An 18,011-nucleotide genomic window follows, 5' to 3' on the forward strand; every position below is an offset into this window, starting at 1 on the left:
CTCACTTAGTGAGATGTCTCTTTGTTATTATTTTGCCAATTGTTTTTTTTTTTTCAACCTACTTGTTGTTAGTCACATGGTGTGTGACAATGGGAAGGCTCCACCCACTGAACACCTAAGGGTGTCCATTTTAAGCTTTGTTGTGCTTCCTGTTTCTATGCCCTGATGAAGGCCAATATGGCCGCAACACGTAGGCCCATGTGCTTTTAACCAGTTCTTGCCATGATGAATTAAAGGCTTTTTATACTTTTTCAACCTCAGAGTGCCTCTGCAAACTCTTTTTTCTTTGGATTCTCACTTCACCCGTCGCAGAAGAGCACCTGAGCAAGTAATTTTCTGAAGTCTCCTGAGCGCCCTAAGCCCTTTTGTGTCTTCTTATCCTGATGCAGTTCTGTCCCCATGATGGATGTGCACAGTTCACAGCCTTCTCTTGTTTGGTTAAACACTCCCGATAGCGCCGTGGATAACTCCCACTCTCCGGCTAATTTCCCATCCCCTTGTTGACACCGAGCATCTCTCTGCTCATCGGAATATTTATGAGTCATCTAATTGGGGAAGGTTCCGGAACCCCTCTCCTGGCGAGCCTCCACACATTCTGAGGTCATGAACCATAAGCCCCCGGTTACACTTCACAGGGAGGGTAGCTTCTACCCTCTCCCCATGGAGCAGCGTGTGCCGTTAATTAGAGTTTTAGAGCTCGGTGGGTGAGGCACAGGGAGGCAGTAAACAGGTTCTCTCTCCAGCAGTCATCACGACTACCTGAGTAGTTGAAGCTTTGGTGAAAACATCTCAAAAATGACAAATAAAATGGAAAAATATCATCTAATGAATCCTCACATGATACCCATGAAAACTGTTGAAGATGGATAGATCTGTCCTGCCATAACAGTATTCCATACAAATCAACACAGAGACGTGTGTGAGTCTGCATGTGGCATTGGCTCATCTCCCTGAAGTGTATTTTCATGATGCTAACACTGGTACTCCCACTACACAAGACAGAAATTGCTTCCCTGAAAGCTAAATGGCAGACAGAAGACTGATTAGTTCATTAAGGGACTAGGGTAAGGATTGTCATTTGTCTACTTCCTCTCTGTCTATTCTTTTATTGCATCTGGGCTCTAGCTGCATTGATCTGTGGACTAACATGGCTTATTGTGGGCTTCTTAGGTACTGATAAACACAAAGCAAATCTCACTGCGCGCTCTGTTTAAGTCATTAATCCCCCATAACTCTAAACTCTTTAACTCTATTGGCTAACTCTCTGACTTACGGTAGCCTGCAGTACTGTGGCCTTCAGTGCTTTGTGAAGGAAGGCTTGATTGTGCTGCTAAGCCTGGCTCTGCAATGAGGCATTGACTCAGCAGTGGCCATGATTTCTTAGTCTGAAAGGTTGCCAGGAGACTAAACGTAATAAGAATACCCTGAACAGAGTGGTACAGAACAGAACATTTCCCCTGTTAAGGCCGAGGTGCACAAGCATTCACCCAGGTGAACATTATACGGGGAAATGATTTCCACTGGTTCCTGAGCTGTTGTCAAGGGTGTAGGCTTCCAATGTGAAGAGAGGGTTTATTATTATAATTATAATAATGTACTACTGTTTCATTTTATTTCAATTCTGCCACCCATGGTGGTACAAATAATGCAATCTTTGAGGTGCAGGGAATGAATAACTTTAAAATAATGACTCTTCCCAGCTCTGAGTAATGTGCAGGCAGACAGAGGGGAGAGAAGGCTAATCATGAGGACGCAGGGAGCAGTATGATAACAGGATGCTGGCTAGTGACTCACTGAATCAGGCAAACGGGTTCAGTTATATCAGCACGGATGACATCTACATGACGTTCACAACTCTGACGCCTTTGCGTGGTGTGTTTGCACAGGCGATGCTTGTGTGAGTTTATGAGTGTGTTTGTTTGTGAGTATGTGTGTGTCTGTATACGGGAATGACATATGTACTGTAATGGTACATGTATGGAAGGTGCTTCCTGTGTTTGTGTGTGTGTGTGTGTGTGTGTGTGTAAGTGTGTGTGTGTGTGTGTGTGTGTGTGTGTGGGTGGGTGTGTTTGAGTGGGTGTGTAATGTCTGCACACTCTGTGGCTGTGGTTGCAGTGGACATGTGGTCAGTAGGCTGCATCTTTGGAGAGGTGATAAGAGGCACTGTGCTGTTTCCAGGCACCGACCGTATCCTTGCCACCTGAATCACCCTTCACCATCAGTGACATCATCCACATCTGTGCTCTCACTAAGGTGATGTTGACCCTCAAAAGCCAAAAACAGCTTAGATATTTGAAACAGATAATATGATTTATTGACAAGAGTTAAAAATCATTTTTTACTCCGCTGTAACATAGTGTATTTCAATGAAATAGCAGCTTTGATAAATATGACAAATCTATTCAGAGGCAAAGACAATACATATACTGAAATATGTGCTTTTTATATTTTAAATGCATTTTTATATTTTGTATAAATTTTTATATTTTATATTTGCATTTCTTTCTTCTTATCTCAAAGACATTGCACAGTCCATAGTAAGAAGCGAGGGAGGGGAGTAAAACTAAAAATTGACAGATGAATAGCATGAATGCTCCCGGATGCTGTTTTTCTGTTCTTTTTCCTGCATTGACTGGGCTTCCCAAAGACAAAGGAGGGGAAAATGGCGTTCCGTGAGGATGAGGTAATGAGTTCCGGGATGCCCTGGCGTCCGTTTGAACTGGCACCCCACTGTGAGAATATATTTGGGGGGGGGGGTGTCTGTCACATGACGCCCCAAGGGTAGCTAGGCTACCTCAGCTCCAACCCCCACCTCATGGTCTCACTCTCTTTGTTGCTAAGCATCTCTTTGAGATTGCTGGATGTGGCTCCGAGATTTCTATTGACTCCAAACCCAGTTTGCAATCTTATTCTACTTTCCCATTTCATGATTGTGGGCTCAGCGATTTAAGAATGCACAAGATGACTGTAATGGATCTCCTTGTGTATTCTATGTGATCATAGAAGGCAATTTAAAGGATACTCCTTCTCCTTTGTGGTGCCTTTGTTGCTTGGTGGCAGAGTGTGCTAAAGATCTCATGAATGTGCATTCTTTTTTATATCCCCTCACCTGGGAGATGGCCCTAATTTTAATAGCATACTGTATTTCAGGTGTTAATTAGGACATATTTCAGAGCAGGGGTGCAATTAAAATCTGTTCCACCAGCAGGACTGTGCCGCTTACGAGCGACACGGGTAGCCCCCGACATGGCACACAATTGTCGGAGGCTCCCTAAGAACTCTGGGAGATTTCTTAAAAGGCGTGAAGCCTGAAAACTTCGTCACAAAAGCGGCTTTTAAAAAGCCCTCTTTTTCCCAGTCGCCGCCTCCGCGGTCTCCACATTAGCATTGCAGATGAGTCCGGGAGAGGAGCGCAGTCCTGGACGCGGCCCAGTTTCCCCTGCTGGTCACGGGGCTCACCTGGGTCAGCCCAGCTGCTAATGAAAGCGAGAAATAGGTCACCAGGACCTGAGCTGAAATGCTGCTTCATGGACTCCACCTGATTATCAAGTGAAAAAAAAAGCCCCTGAAATGGAGGCTAGATTAAATTGAGCATGTGGCTTTTTACAAGGCCATTTCTGCTTCACTTGGAATCCATCACACGCTGTGGGTATAAGAATTATGTAGATTTGCCAATGCCCGCACCGCCACTGTGTTTGTTGACAAGCACATGTTGGCCAACAGAGCTGCCGTCCAGTCCTGATTTGGCTGTGTACATGACCTTGTTTGTAGCCCCAGGGCTATTCATCGCCCCATAATTGAATGGCCGAATGTGTGACAAATCTTTTCTAAAATCAAAGGCGTATCCCTGGGAAGAGGATAAACATTGTGCCAGTTTTGTTTGATGAATTGTTTATGAGTGTGTGTGTGTGTGTGTGTGTGTGTGTGTGTGTGTCTGTGTGTGTGTGTGTGTGTGTGTGTGTGTGTGTGTCTGTGTGTGTGTGTGTGTGTATGTGGTCTGTGTGCTCTGTTTGTTTGATTACATGCCCTGACCTTCTCCCTGTGCAGGGCTCATCAGGGTGATGGATGATGCAGAATCCAGCCTGTTGAGTGCCTCAAAATGCCCCTCATTGTGAACAGAATCGGCAGCGGCCCTCCTCTGTCATAACTTTGCTTCTTGACATGCAATGTGTTCTGTTAGGGACAGCGCACCAAACACTTGTCTCTAAGGCTCTGCTGTGAAGCCTCTCATGTTGCGATGTCCCTGAGAGTGTGCCTCTAAAGGCTGCATCAGTCTGCAGTCAAGCCCACCTTCTCTTGTGATGGAAGTGCCTACTCTGCTGAAATCCCTGAATACTGATTGGATGTGAAATTGCTCCGGGCTAACCACTGACATCAAGCCTTTGAGGTAGCCATCTTTGTGTGTGTGTGTGTGTGTGTGTGTGTGTGTGTGTGTGTGTGTGTGTGTGTGTGTGTGTGTGACTTGTGAGGGTATTTGGCTGCTAATAGTCCAAGAACACTTTACAAACTGCCTAAGCATGGAAATGGCAAACCAACTTTGGCCTGATGAACTTTTATAAACCGTGACAAACAGTTTCCTTTAATAGAGAGTCATTATTCTCTGTTTTTCCTTTTAATTACATTTTAGTTTGTAAATGGTTTGTGAAAGAAGAGATGGAACTGCAAGGGAATGCCATTAAGTATCACACAGCAAGTTTAGACTTATGCCATTTAGTTTAGATGGGCCAAGTCCATCATGTCAAGCTCTGTACCACACAATATCTCCCATCCCCCTCGGCCACATGAGGAAACAGGGCTACTCGGGCTGGGTTAAGTGGGTCAGCATTCAGTGGTAGTGAGCTTGGTCAGTACTGCTTGCATTTTCCTCAGCTAAGCCTTTCTCAGACATCGACCAGTGGAACAAGGTGATCGAGCAGCTGGGCACGCCGTCGCCAGAGTTCATGAAGAAGCTGCAGCCAACCGTGCGCAACTACGTGGAGAACAGGCCCAAATACGCAGGCCTCACCTTCCCCAAGCTCTTCCCCGACTGCTTGTTCCCTGCAGACTCTGAGCACAACAAACTCAAAGGTAAGTGTGTGTGTGTGTGTGTGTGTGTGTGTGTGTGTGTGTGTGTGTGTGTGTGTGATTTATTCTGTGTGCATAGCATGTCTGTGTTTTGCATGTATATGGGTGCCTTCAGTTAAGGTCTCTAAGACCTTACCACTCTCATTCAAAACATGTAGGGAAATATTGTTAGTCACGCTTAGATTACACCCATCAAAATTCCATCTGCTACATCAGGATGTGTATGTGTGTGTGTGTGTGTGTGTGCGTGTGCGTGTGTGTGTGTGTGTGTGTGAATGTGTTTGTGCATGCTTGTATGCCCTGGAGAGGAGAATGCTATAATTTTCTGGCGGTTTATGATGAAAGTGAGCTCCCATAAAGCTGGCTCACGAGGACTGTGGCTGATTGAAGGCCACAGGAGGTGACTGGAGAGTCTTTACAGTGAAATTGCTCACCGAAACTCATTCCTTCCAGGAAAGCAGGCATCATAAGTAAACGTTAAACAACCCATGGCCTCCTCCATTTGCACAAAACTAAATCATAACCCTTTATAACGACGGCTCGTATGTGTGGGGATCAGCGTAGGAATTTCACGGCGGCCACGACGGCCATGGCCGTCGTAGCCCCTTGCGTTGGCCGTGAAGCCCTTTGAAAATCATAGGTTTACAGGCCACGGTGGCCATGGTGCCCCCTTCTTTCTATATTCTGCTTTGTGTCCTACTAATAGCTAGGCCTATATAATTTTTATTTAGCCTGTGGCCTGTAATATTGTAAAATAATCTTAGCATTCACAGCGCAAATTAATGTAGTCTTTTACGCAGTGGAGAAAGTGACAGCGCAAGAAAGAAAGTGCGTCTAAATTCACCCATTCTTCTCAGTTGAACTACTATTTGAGAAGTAGCCTATTCATCACACAGACATCACAAGTATCACATGAAAGAGCTTTTTCTCAGCTTTTAAACGATGTTAGCCGATAATTGCTGTGTTGAACGGTTCGCGAGAAAAGTAAATAATATAATTCAATTTAATCATACATTCTACTGAAGGTTTTGCGTCCATGATCTCCCTACCCATTCATCTCGGTGGAATACTTCACGAACCCTTCTTTTAACACATGACAAACCACATATCAGAATAAACAGCAGACCTTACCGAACACAAAGGTGTAAAGCAGTCCCCTGTATAGTTAGCCGTTCCAGAGTAATCCAGTTTTGAATTTGCAGTAAATTTCAACATGCATGGATGTCTCCAAATTTGGGCTTTAAGTTTTACAATGTGTTTAAATTGTTCCACATGATTTCATAACGGGCCAAATACAAAATAAATGTTACAAATATCGCCTAGATATTGGTAAATCAGAGGACAGCTGACTAAGTGTTTGTGAAAGTAGCCTTAATGATCACAAAATGCTAAGCATGCATCTTGGCTATTTGAGTTTCTTAAAGCTGAGCTGTGCTTAAATTTAAATTGTTCAATACATGATTTCATAGCAGGCCAAATATAAAATAAATTTTATATATAGCCTAGATATCTGTTTTTATTAGATGATCAGATGATTTACAGTTATATGTAATATGTCATGTTTCATGTTTTTGTAATGTTTCATACAGTGATGCATGCAGGTCTATTGCAGTGAATAGGCTAAATACAACTTTGATCATTTTTATAGCCTACTACTGTATAGTTAACTTTGGCCTTGGTGCCCTGACATGTGGCCTTTGTGCCCCCCACCAAATATGCCCAACTGAAGGCCAAGTGGCCTTGCCCCCAGAATGGTGAAATTCCAAGTCTGGTGGGGATATAAAAAGATAGTAGAAAAAGTGTGGTCTGCACACTGCAACTGCTCCAAAATATAAACTTTATTAATTTATTATTTTGGAGCAGTTGCAGTGTGCAGACCACACTTTTTCTACTGTCTGATACTATTGTCTGGCACCTGCAGAAAAACTTTACTTTGGATGTGTGCACCCACTCTTCAAAACGGGATATAAAAAGATCCCCTCAAGATAATGAATCTCACTCTGGATCGTACTGTTGCTGATTCAACATGAGAGCTGAAGGCGAGCACCCTGATGCTATGGTGCTATGGCGCGCTCGTGTGTTCCGGCTGCCTGGGTCCCCCTGTGGAGACGTGGCTGTTACCGGAACTCACCCACCGCGTCCGAGATGCTCGGATGCCATGGTAGCGAGAGCATCACTGTGGGGAGGAGGAGGTGTAGGAGGAGGATGGGAAGAGAGGAGGAGGAGAAGAGGGAGGAAAAAAGACAGGAGCGGGGAGAGAGCAGGAACTCAGCATGTGTTTGTGTGTGTGTGTGTGTGTGTGTGTGTGTGTGTGTGTGTGTGTGTCTCTAGAGGGGATATGTGTTGCCACAGTCTGCCTTAGTGACTCAGAGGAGACGCCATTTTGGAGGCGGTCGGGTTGCGTGTGCTCTCGCTGCTGTCGCACTGACGCCTGGACGATGAGGGAAGCTTGCCTGTTACTAACAGGGCTATATATAGCCTGACAGGACGTAGGAGGGAAATCACACTGGGAGAGGAGGAGACATGAGAGGAGGGGAAAGGAGAGAGAGAGAGAGGGAGAGAGAGAGGGATGAAAAATATGCATGTCACTCTCCCGCAAGTTAAAGTCTAGACAGAAGAGGAGAAAAGAATTGCTGTGAGCTCCATGATAGATTCAAGATGCTTTTTCTACTTTCTTTTTCTAAGATGGTTATACGCCTCAGGTTTGACAAATCCCAGCTTATACATTTTCCAGCAGGATTCCTTTCAAATCTACAGTCTGTGTTTTATGTAGTAAACAAAGTGTTCATCATGTTCCCTCCTGTGCAGATGCACATACTCAAACACCAAATTCCCATATCCACACACACACACACACACAGTGTCAAGGCACTAGATTAATGATGATCTCATAGACTGAGCACTGTCTGAGTTCTCTCTCTCTCTCTCTCTCTCTCTCTCTCTCTCTCTCTCTCTCTCTCTCTCCTGCTCCCCACCTGCAGCGAGCCAGGCTCGAGACCTGCTGTCTAAGATGCTGATTATTGATCCTGCCAAGCGGATATCAGTGGATGAAGCCTTACAGCACCCCTACATCAATGTGTGGTACGACCCATCTGAGGTGGAGGCTGTGAGTATTGATTAATCTTCCTGGATGCAGCTCTTGCTCAGCTGGTGGCTCTGTGTCTTAATTTACTTACTTAGTCTACTTAGTATCACTGCTGAAGTAATCATTTGTATGAACATGCTGTATTTGTTTGTATACACCTGTATTTTGGCATTTGGTGCCACTTACTGTTACATGATAAAACATCATCAGTGCATCAGTATGTTAAGTGTTTTGTTTTGTAACTCTCATCTCATGTTTTGTTGCGTTGACTGTTTTCTTTTTTGTGTTTGCCCTCATGGAATGATCATTATTGCCACTCTGCACCTACATGTTTAGTTCCACTCAATTGTAAAGAATTAATAATGGTTAATTCATAATGATCAATTGTCAAATTAAGAATCTGATATTAATGCACAGTACACAGAGGGCCTCACAACTACACACATACACATACACACACACACACACACACACACTATCATGCACACTGACATGTCCAGATAGGTCATACCTTCACACACACACACTCACTCCCCCACTCGTAGAGCAGTGTTATTATTTACCATCTCCTCACTTATCTGAGGGTGTAGTAGACATCTGGAAACCTTCATCAGTAGGAGATGACTGAGGGTGGACAGGCCCTTTGGTAGCCTGTCCTATGTGATGACCATAGCGTTATACATACTGTGCATATAGGTGGTGTTTGGCCATTAATCTTCTACAGTACACCATCAGTAGCCTTTTTGATTGGACATTTGAAATGATTTAATCACACATTCTCACCATGAGAACAAACATTAACTGTGTATGTCTGAGTAACAATCTTAATCTGTCTGTTAACATCTGGTATTGGCTTGTGTTTATAGATTCCATTAATAGCATGCCGCATTATGTTGTGGAACAATATTTTTTAACAATATTTCTTAAAGTTGATCCTAGCCAAACTGACACACTGTGATATGAGCAAGGTTTGGTAAATGATGATGAGCACACTAGGCATGTTTTATGATCTTAACATTACCATTGGCCGTTTCCCTGAACACCTCTGCTGTTTTCTCCCTTTCTCTATCACTCATTTGCTGATGAAGGGGCGAGATCTCTTCCAAATATCAGTGGTAAATAATAACTGCTCCAAATGAACTGTATCATCTGCAGGCTCCTCACTTTCTTTTCTTCCTCCTGTCCTTATCCCTCCATCTTTTTCTCATTCCTCAGTTTCTTCTATAACATTACATCTTTTTTAATATCTTCCTTCCCCTACAGTAGAAGTCACACCTCATATTTTGTCTGTTATAGTGATTTCCAGGTTGTCCAAAATGTAATAGTCATGGGCAAATATGCTTAATATGCTTAAAATATCTCCCATAACATGTAAAGGAAAACAATAATGGCTTAACTCGGTGTACATACACTATTGCACAATTCCATTTAGGTGGTACTAATATCTTCCTCATATGTCCAGGTGTGTTGCACTGCATCCACCAGAAAATAGAGAAAATAGAATGTTTTCTAAGTGCAAAACAGACAAGCACTGAGCCGTTTAATAGCATTCCATTGCATTGCATTGTTTGTGACCATTTGTTCACTGTTTTAAAATAGCATGCTGTCAGCAGTTATGCTGCCTGCCTGATTGAACTGAAACCATGGAAACCTAGGACATCTGAAAATCAATTTAACACTGTTTTTAAATAAATATTTCATGTAAGATGAAGTTGTAATATGTCAGAGCAAGTCACTTCAGAAATGTAAAGAGCCTCTCTCCCTTTGTCCATGTCTCTCCTCACAGCCCCCTCCACAGATCTATGACAAGCAATTGGATGAAAGAGAACACTCCATTGATGAATGGAAAGGTAAACCTCCATTTCACATCCCACAAAATGCTCTATAGAATATACCAGTAATCGGTAATGTAATATCTTGACCCATCATTAAAGTATATCTTCTATTATTTTTTTTCAGATACAGTACAGTTATGAAATACATCTACTTTTAATTGTTAAATCAATCTTTCGTGCAGAGTAGCAAAACAGGGTGCTCACCGATAGCACCCCAGTATAGCATGCAAAAAAGAATGAGACATGCCGGGTGTGTTGACATGACTGTGAAATATGGATTTATTTTCCTCAGTTCCTTCTCTGTACAAACCAGCCTTGTATTGCTCAATGTGCCTCTTTCAGAGCTAATCTACAAAGAGGTGATGAACTTTGAGGAGAGAATGAAGAATGGAGTGGTGAAGGGACAGCCCTCTCCTTCAGGTACTCTCAGTGCATAACCTAATCCCTCTGTAAGTCACTTTAAACAATAATTGGGTTTCACGTGTACCAGAGACAACCATTGTGTGTTCCCATTTGTCCTTGTCTCCCCATTTTGTTTGATGTGGGACAACGCTAACTATACTGTAGGCACTTCTAGATGTTGTTAATGGTTTCAGACGTTTTAGTATAAAATAAGAAATTCTGCATAGGCATGTGTATAATTATTTACATAATGTTTATTGTAATGTATTATTAATATGATGTAGTCAAGTATGATGTAGTCATTACATATGAATTATATGTAATTGATATCAATTAACTGCCTTTCATTGAGACAAGAATACATTTTGCAATTTGTAATAAGTATCTCTATGTAAAATATATTTTCTGTTAGTTGCTCTTCAAACTAGCTTTAAATGGATAAAATATGTTTTGTGTATTGAGCTTATATTGTACTGTATTGCACTGGTATGTGTGTGTATGTATTTCATGTTAAATGTTGGAGTCCATCGGATGTTTCCCTTGATACCAAAGGGCACTGCCATTCATTTACTGTAGCTCCTAACTGGAAACCAATTGGTTCATCTAGCACAACAGTATTCAGTATTCAGTTGAAGCTAGGAGAGACCCTAGCCATACATTCAAAATGGGTGCATCTAAAAAAAAAGGAAACTTTGAATATATTGATTCATGTTGACGGCAAGTTACAGTTGAGCCACAGGACAGAAATTGGTCTTATCTATGGTCCACTTGGCCATGGATGTGCTGTGAAAGAGATTTGATTCAGCGTATCAGCTGAAGTGTAGAGGTTTGGTGATGCGGTGGTGGTGATACATTAGGCTACTCAAAGAAGGCAGGCAGATCTGATTAATGGTCCTGCATTCTGGGCTATGGCCAGTGGAGGGCAGTGTACTGCTTTGCAGGACAGAGGGGTGCATTGCATGGCTGCTCTCCAAAATTTCAGCAGCTCAGACGGAGGAAAGTCGATTGAAAGGCTACTGCTGCTGCTGCTGCTGCTGCTGCTGCTGCTGTCAGTGTTTACAGGAGGCTCGGTCTCAGCATTCTCCCCTCAGACACATTCCTCTGAGCACAGAGCAAGGATGAAAAAAATCTTTCAAAAGAGACAATGAATAAACTGCTTTCTCGCTTAGTAGTCTTGGGACATTTAATCTGCATTGTCTTTCATCTCTCTCTCTCTCTCTCTCTCTCTCTCTCTCTCTCTGTCTGTCGGTATATATCTATTTCACTCTTTCTCTCTCTTCCTCCCCTCTCCTTGTTCTTTTCAATTAAACAGATGGGTAGCACTTGTGCTGAGGAGAGCATACGCAATGCAGTTGGAGAGCCCTTGTGTGGCACGGCAGTATTTCACTCCTGTACTGTGTGTGTGTGTGTGTGTGTGTGTGTGTGTGTGTGTGTGTGTGTGTGTGTGTGTGTGTGTGTGTGTGTGTGTGTGTGTGTGTGTGTGTGTCTGTGTGTGTCTGTGTGCGTGTGTGTGCGTGTGCGTGTGTGTGTGTGTGTGTCTGTGTGCGTGTGTGTGTGTGTGCGTGTGTGTGTGTGTGTGTGTGTGTCTGTGTGTCTGTGTGTGTCTGTGTGTGTATGTATACATTTGGCCTACAGATTATAATTGCCCTGGCTAGGCTGAAAAAAGCTGCATGACTGGAAATCTATACTTAACACAGTGGTTGCTCTAGATGAAGGTACATTTGATAAGGGTAGGCTAGCACCACTCGCACAGCCTGAGGCGTGGGGGTTCACCACTGACCTGTAGACTCAGCTGATACCTGTCTGCAGAGGGATATTGGAGGAAGACATATTCAGTCCCATGTGTAGGCCTATGCTTCATAAATCTAACTACCAGGCTGTTGACAAATTGGCGTTGGTTGATGTAGCATAGTGCTCTGGTAAGCCTTGATTTCTTTTCTTGGTGTCAGTGTAAGAAGGGGAAAAAATATGTCCTGCAATCAATGCTGACCTCCTTTTAGGATGATGGAGGGGCTTGGCTTGGCTGGTAGAGTGCTTCTTAAACAAGTGTCTGGTGCAGCTGCACACATAGACTAGGGAGAGCTGTTCTCTGCCTCGGCCACGAGAGATGTCCTTTGTCCAAATGGCTAATCATTAATATTCCTATAAGCAAAAGTGATTATTTTAGTTCGGCAATGTTCATACTCTACTCTCTCTCTCCCTCTTGTTCTCATTCTCTCTCTTCTCTCTCTCTCTTTCTCTCTCTCTCTCTCTCTCTCTCTTTCTCTCTCTCTCTCTCTCTCTCTCTCTCTCTCCTTTTCTCTGCTCTCTTCTCAGCCCTGACTGGTCTTCTCTGTTCTCATGTGCCTCAGCAGCACTGGACATTCATGGCAGCATTAGTTAGTGCTGGGATGGCAGAGGACATTGTGGAGTATTCATCTTCCTCAGTGCCCCTCTCATCTTCACTTTCAAGAGGGCTGTTGAGCCGAGAGGCCGTTCAGACTTGCTTTAAACTCGCCTTTTTTTGCCACAGAGAAGCACTAAGTCAAAAGCCTGCGCCGTAATATCGTGATGACTGATAAATGTGCGTTTTATGGACGGAAGGCTACGGGACAGTTCTTGGCTTTCATTTGTTGGCTTCTGGCAGAGTGCCCCCCCCCCCTTCGGCTACTTTGGTCTCTGGACTGCGGAGTTGCCTGTCTCACAGACTATCACGTTCTGCTGGCAGAGCATGTTTCAGGGTCTGACTTTACTATGTGTGGGGTGGGGGACGAGAGAGAGAGAGAGAGAGAGAGAGAGAGAGGGAGAGAGAGAGAGAAAATGAGGGAGAAACATAAGATGGGTAGAAGGAGTGCAGCAGTGTGACAGCAAATAAAAAGCCTGTCGGCTACGGAGGAAATGTCTGCCCCTCCTCACTGGACTTTGCAAAAGAGCTGACCCTTTGTCTCTCTCCTCAAGCCCTCTGTAGTGGCCTCTGAAGTGGACATGACATGTGGACAGCATAGAGATGATAGGTTTCATCCTGTCCACTCCTCCTGCCTCGTGCTGTAGGAGTGCAGCCCTGTCCAGACTTGGTCATTCAGAAAGGATGATGTGCCACTGCTGCTGCTGCTGCTGGAGTTCAGGAGGAATGAGGCTATTTGGTCTGAATTAAAACCAGGCGCATGGTTGCTAGTCTGGACAGTGGAGATGGATGACCGCTGTCTCTTATGCAAAGGAGGAAAGGTCCTTTCTGCTGAACACAAGGAAGCAGAATTTATCTAGAGCACTTATCATGTCCTGCGCTTTTCATGATATGAAACATCTGCCCTTGTAGCGGTGGCATCTGTTAAAAGAATGGAAAAATAGCCCTATTCATCACTACAGCTTTTCTGTGTCAGGCGAATGGGGAAAGCTGTTAAGAATTGTGCTGGTGGTGTGACTCTTCTTTCTGTTGTTCTCCTTACTCAGAAAATCAGCTCCACCTAGTGGTCAAGGGCTGCTACTCATGTGGAACTGCAAGGAATTTCAAATTATTTTTTTAGAGGACAGAAGGGCACAACAGAAGAGTGGCACTTTGAATGCACATAGATACCTACTGCTTAGGAGCTCTCCATCAAGGTCCTCAAGGGCCAACATGTCTTACGCTGCGTACTTAAAGCAGATCCTCACTCTGTCTGAAGAGGGGTTGTAGGAATTAGAATGGAGTGGTCAAGATAGTCACTTAATGTGCCAATTCAGTGACTGTCGATAGAGGGTAAGTATCTGGACTGCAAATGACGCTTAAATAAACCAATGTCGCCTATTTCCAGGGCTCCCTGAGAAGTGATTGCAGTCTCAATGGTTCTCCCTAGGGAAACTATTAAAAAACGAACTGTTCTGATCTTAAATGCTACTTCCATGTAGGCCTACACTATCTGTATTCTGTGAAATTGGTGCAGATTGCACTGCTCTTTACTAAACACCCAATTTAATGGAATGAGAGGAACACGTCCTATGGACTCCATCATGAAACTCCCACGCTCATGTTCAGTCTGTGTACAGTCGTAGTGCTAGTCTGTAGTCTACCTACCTATTGTGTATTCATATGTGCTGTGTGTCTGTGCTTATGTGTGTGTGTGTGTGTGTGTGTGTGTGTTGGTGCATGTGTGTGTCTATGTGTGTAGCCTTTGCTGTGTGTTTATCTATGAGTTGTAGATCTGGTCTGAGCGTCTGGGCTGGGCACCCCTGTTCATTGTAACCTCGCCTGCTGTTGCTTCCCTTAGCACAGGTGCAGCCGTGAATGGCAGTGAGAGCCTCCCTCCCTCCTCCTCCGTCAACGATATCTCCTCCATGTCCACCGACCAGACCCTCGCCTCCGACACCGACAGCAGCCTGGAGACCTCCGCAGGACCCCTCGGGTGTTGCAGGTGACTAGCCGCCTGCCTGCGCAACCCCATGTTCTTCAGAAGGTGAAGTGCAAACCACATGAAAAAAAAAATGAAATCGACATCAAGAAGAAAAACAAAAATAGCGGAAAAAAGAGCAACGACATCGCCATCACGCAACGACCACTTAATGCTGATGAAAACAAAACGAAGAATTTGAAATTAAGAAACAAAAAAAATAAAAATGCCAAGCTTGCATTCTCATTCTAAAGTATAAATAATGTTTAATGTAACGAAACAGAACAACCTGATATGTATATTGATAAAACCCTGTAGTTGCTTTGCTTTCTATCTCTCTCCTCCTCCCTTGTATGGCATCCAATGAAAAAAAAAAAAAACCTAATTATACGCATCTCTCTGTAAAGTGTAAATTGACTGGCTGATAACTGATACCTTGCAAGCTTCTGTGCTTCACTCCGATGTGGCAAGGTGGGCCTTTTGAATTCATGACTACTGTACTATATTCTAGACCTCCACTCCTTTTCCCCCTGTGATGGTAATGCCAATCTGTGAGCCCCTCCTCGGGGCTGGAGCAGGTTGATGTGCTTGTTTGTGACTCCTATTGGGGAGTGCTCCAGGCTACGTGCTGAAGGACTCCCCCCATGTCTTCTTGTATATATGTAACTCTGTACAGCAGTAGGATACTCTTGTGTGGGACTGAAGGCCAGTATTGGACGTGTGTATTGCGCACCTTGCCACATCACCGCTTTGACCTTAGTTGACCTTGCCTGTAGTCTTGCATGATGGGGAGAAAAAAACTGAGCTCATTTTTTTTCTGACAACTACGTAGAGACACCCCTTTGTTTATATTCTCCTGTGAGCTTTTAGGGCCTGTGAGCCCGGACTGTGTGAGTGGTGGGGTGGGTGGGACAGGTGGGGTTGGGGGGTGATTTCACTTCAAATGGATGGACATGAGGATGAGCACCAGGGAATGCTGGAGGAGTGTGTGTGTGTGTGTGTGTGTGTGTGTGTGTGTGTGTGTGTGTGTGTGTGTGTGTGTGTGTGTGTGTTGCTGTCACTGGCTGAGTGTGGTTCATGATGGTTTCAGTAGCCCACTGCTTGTGTTTGTTAACTCCCACTGGCATTAGTGCCCCCTACTGGCCGAGCCACGGCCTTGCATGCCATTGCATCGTCACACCCCCCACAAGGGCAGTCAGTCCAGTTTCAGTGTCACAGTAACAGTAAGGAAAAGGACAGGAAAATGAAGGTGTGGTCACCTTTCTTGTGTGAGTGTGTGTGTGTGTGTGTGTGTGTGTGTGTGTGTGTGTGTGTGTGTGTGTGTGTGTGTGTTGTCTTTGTGTGTGTGTGTGTGTGTGTGTGTGTGTGTGTGTGTGTGTTTGTCTTTGTGTGTGTGTGTGTGTGTGTGTGTGTGTGTGTGTGTGTGTGTGTGTGTGTGTGTGCGCTCATTGGTGTATAGTAGGGGCAGACAGAAAGTGCAGGGCAGTGAAGTATTTACCTCATCTCTCAACCTCCGATGACTACAGCTTTTCATTCCATGTTTTCTCATACACACTCCTTGCTATGATTTCATCTCATTTGTGTGGTGTGTGCTTTGCTGTGAATCCCACCAGACTGACTACCTAAAACCAGAGAGGGGGGGGGGGGGGGGGGGGGGATTGTGGGGGGGTCGAGCTTCTCGACAGGACTTTTGTTTGTATTTATTGATCTGCTATTTATTCCTCAAGACTGAACCTGAGTTTGGGAAGTGCCTTTGAGATGATACAGTTTCCTCATTCTATAAGCTAAGCAGCAGCAGGGGCTGCGCAGTGCAGCACGGTGTGGGGGGGGGGGGGCGAGATTGGGTGAGAGAGAGCAGGGTGCTGAGTGGACAGGGGAGGAGGTGGGGGGGGGGGGGGGCGGAGGAAGGGGCCTGGCTAGGCTCTATTGCTCTGCAGCCCTCCACATCCACATGTGATGGCCACACCCTTCCTTTAGTCCAAACCAAACCTCACATGCCATTTGTATGGTTTACATGACAGACAATGTAGTTACTCTAACATAACACTTTAATGAACTCCAGCTTTGAAAACAAACACCACTTGTTTAGGTTGTAGGATTTCTTACAATAGTGTGGCCTGCACAGTCAAGTTATTTTTTTTTTCTGTTCATTTGATTTGACAATTTATGGAATCATTTTAATAAAGGGATAAAGTGCTCATGATTTATTTATTTGCTTGTTTGTTTGTTTGTTTGTTTGTTTTTGTTCTAAATATGAATGGAATTTACAATTTGGCTTTGTCATGCAATCTCATGTATTTACATATTGTTTTCCCATTGCGATGACATCCTTACTTATACACTGACAGATGTGACATGTCATATCATTAATATTAGTGTTGTTTCACCTACTTATTTAATCCTTTACTATTTCTAGTGTAATGTCTTTCCAAGTGTGCCATTATAGGCTATGGAATTTTTTATTTTTTCTCTTTGACTATGATGTCTACCGTAGGTCAAATCAATTGAAATATCATAGACTCAAGCACAGTTGAAAACATGAATGAGTTAATGACAGACAATGAGATTGATGAGACATCATTTTAGGCGACGGCAAGTTACATGTATGACATCCCTTCCCCTTTCTTTGCCTCCTGAAAGCACAGTTTTATCACCCGACAATCAGTTGCCATATTTAATTTTTCATGTATATCAAAATAAAGCTGTCCCACTAGTCTTATTTTTGCACCTTATTTTGATGATACAATTGTCATGGTAGCTGTTGTACTACACTAGCTGTCCAATACAGATAAATTGGCATTGTTTTGTTTTGTATGTTATGTTCTGTCATGGATGTTTATGTCAGAACAGGTCAGGAGACGCCGATGTCTTGGCACATAATAGGGTGATTATCAGAGATTCTCAGGTAGACTGCTGTTGTGTCTGTTTCCATGTGCTGTGGTTCGTGCAGCATATACCAGCTTGAACATCACCATTTGACACCACTCAACCATAACTTGTCTGATGCCTTTCCTTATAGTGCATGACCAATATACTGGCTTCTTAGATGTACAGTAGATACTATAGAGTTTTCTTCATTCAGAACAGCTAGAGAAGTATTAGTAATGTAGAATGTAAATCCACTATAAATGTGTAACGCCTAACTTGCCAAAATTGCTTCCAGACACATTTGTCAATGTACATACAGTTGAAAGCCCACTACAGATATACACTTCAATAGAGAGGAGGGGTCGCTATGAAGGGTCTCCAGGGTTGAGTGAGGTCTTTCTGCAGCAGCTACTG

The 18,011-nt window shown here is 43.9% G+C and overlaps 1 protein-coding gene and 1 long non-coding RNA gene across 10 annotated transcripts in view; one reads left to right on the forward strand and one right to left on the reverse strand.

Moving 5' to 3' along the window:
- The window catches only part of mapk10 (mitogen-activated protein kinase 10), a 45,688-nt gene extending 29,142 nt beyond the window's left edge, over positions 1–16,546 (forward strand). For 3 of the 9 annotated variants that reach the window (XM_042059610.1, XM_042059612.1, XM_042059606.1), the window contains exons 9-14: positions 4,885–5,067; positions 8,046–8,170; positions 9,238–9,264; positions 9,936–9,999; positions 10,327–10,404; positions 14,615–16,546. In XM_042059610.1, the coding sequence (XP_041915544.1) occupies positions 4,885–5,067; positions 8,046–8,170; positions 9,238–9,264; positions 9,936–9,999; positions 10,327–10,404; positions 14,615–14,757 (620 nt within the window). In that variant the 3' untranslated portion in view covers positions 14,758–16,546. Of the gene's footprint in view, positions 1–2,115; positions 2,188–4,884; positions 5,068–8,045; positions 8,171–9,237; positions 9,265–9,935; positions 10,000–10,326; positions 10,434–14,609 lie in introns of all 9 variants that reach the window. The other 6 variants (XM_042059607.1, XM_042059609.1, XM_042059613.1 and 3 more) reach the window with 6 other exon arrangements.
- Positions 1,827–17,417, reverse strand: LOC121680315. Its single transcript, XR_006021650.1, has 3 exons — positions 17,331–17,417; positions 13,081–13,083; positions 1,827–1,837 (listed from the first exon to the last, which is right to left on the reverse strand). It is a non-coding gene; the product is annotated as an uncharacterized LOC121680315 (long non-coding RNA).
- Between the last annotated feature and the right edge of the window lie 594 nt (positions 17,418–18,011).

This window comes from Alosa sapidissima, chromosome 13 (assembly GCF_018492685.1).
Source record: "Alosa sapidissima isolate fAloSap1 chromosome 13, fAloSap1.pri, whole genome shotgun sequence".
Classification (NCBI taxonomy): Eukaryota; Metazoa; Chordata; class Actinopteri; order Clupeiformes; family Clupeidae; genus Alosa; species Alosa sapidissima.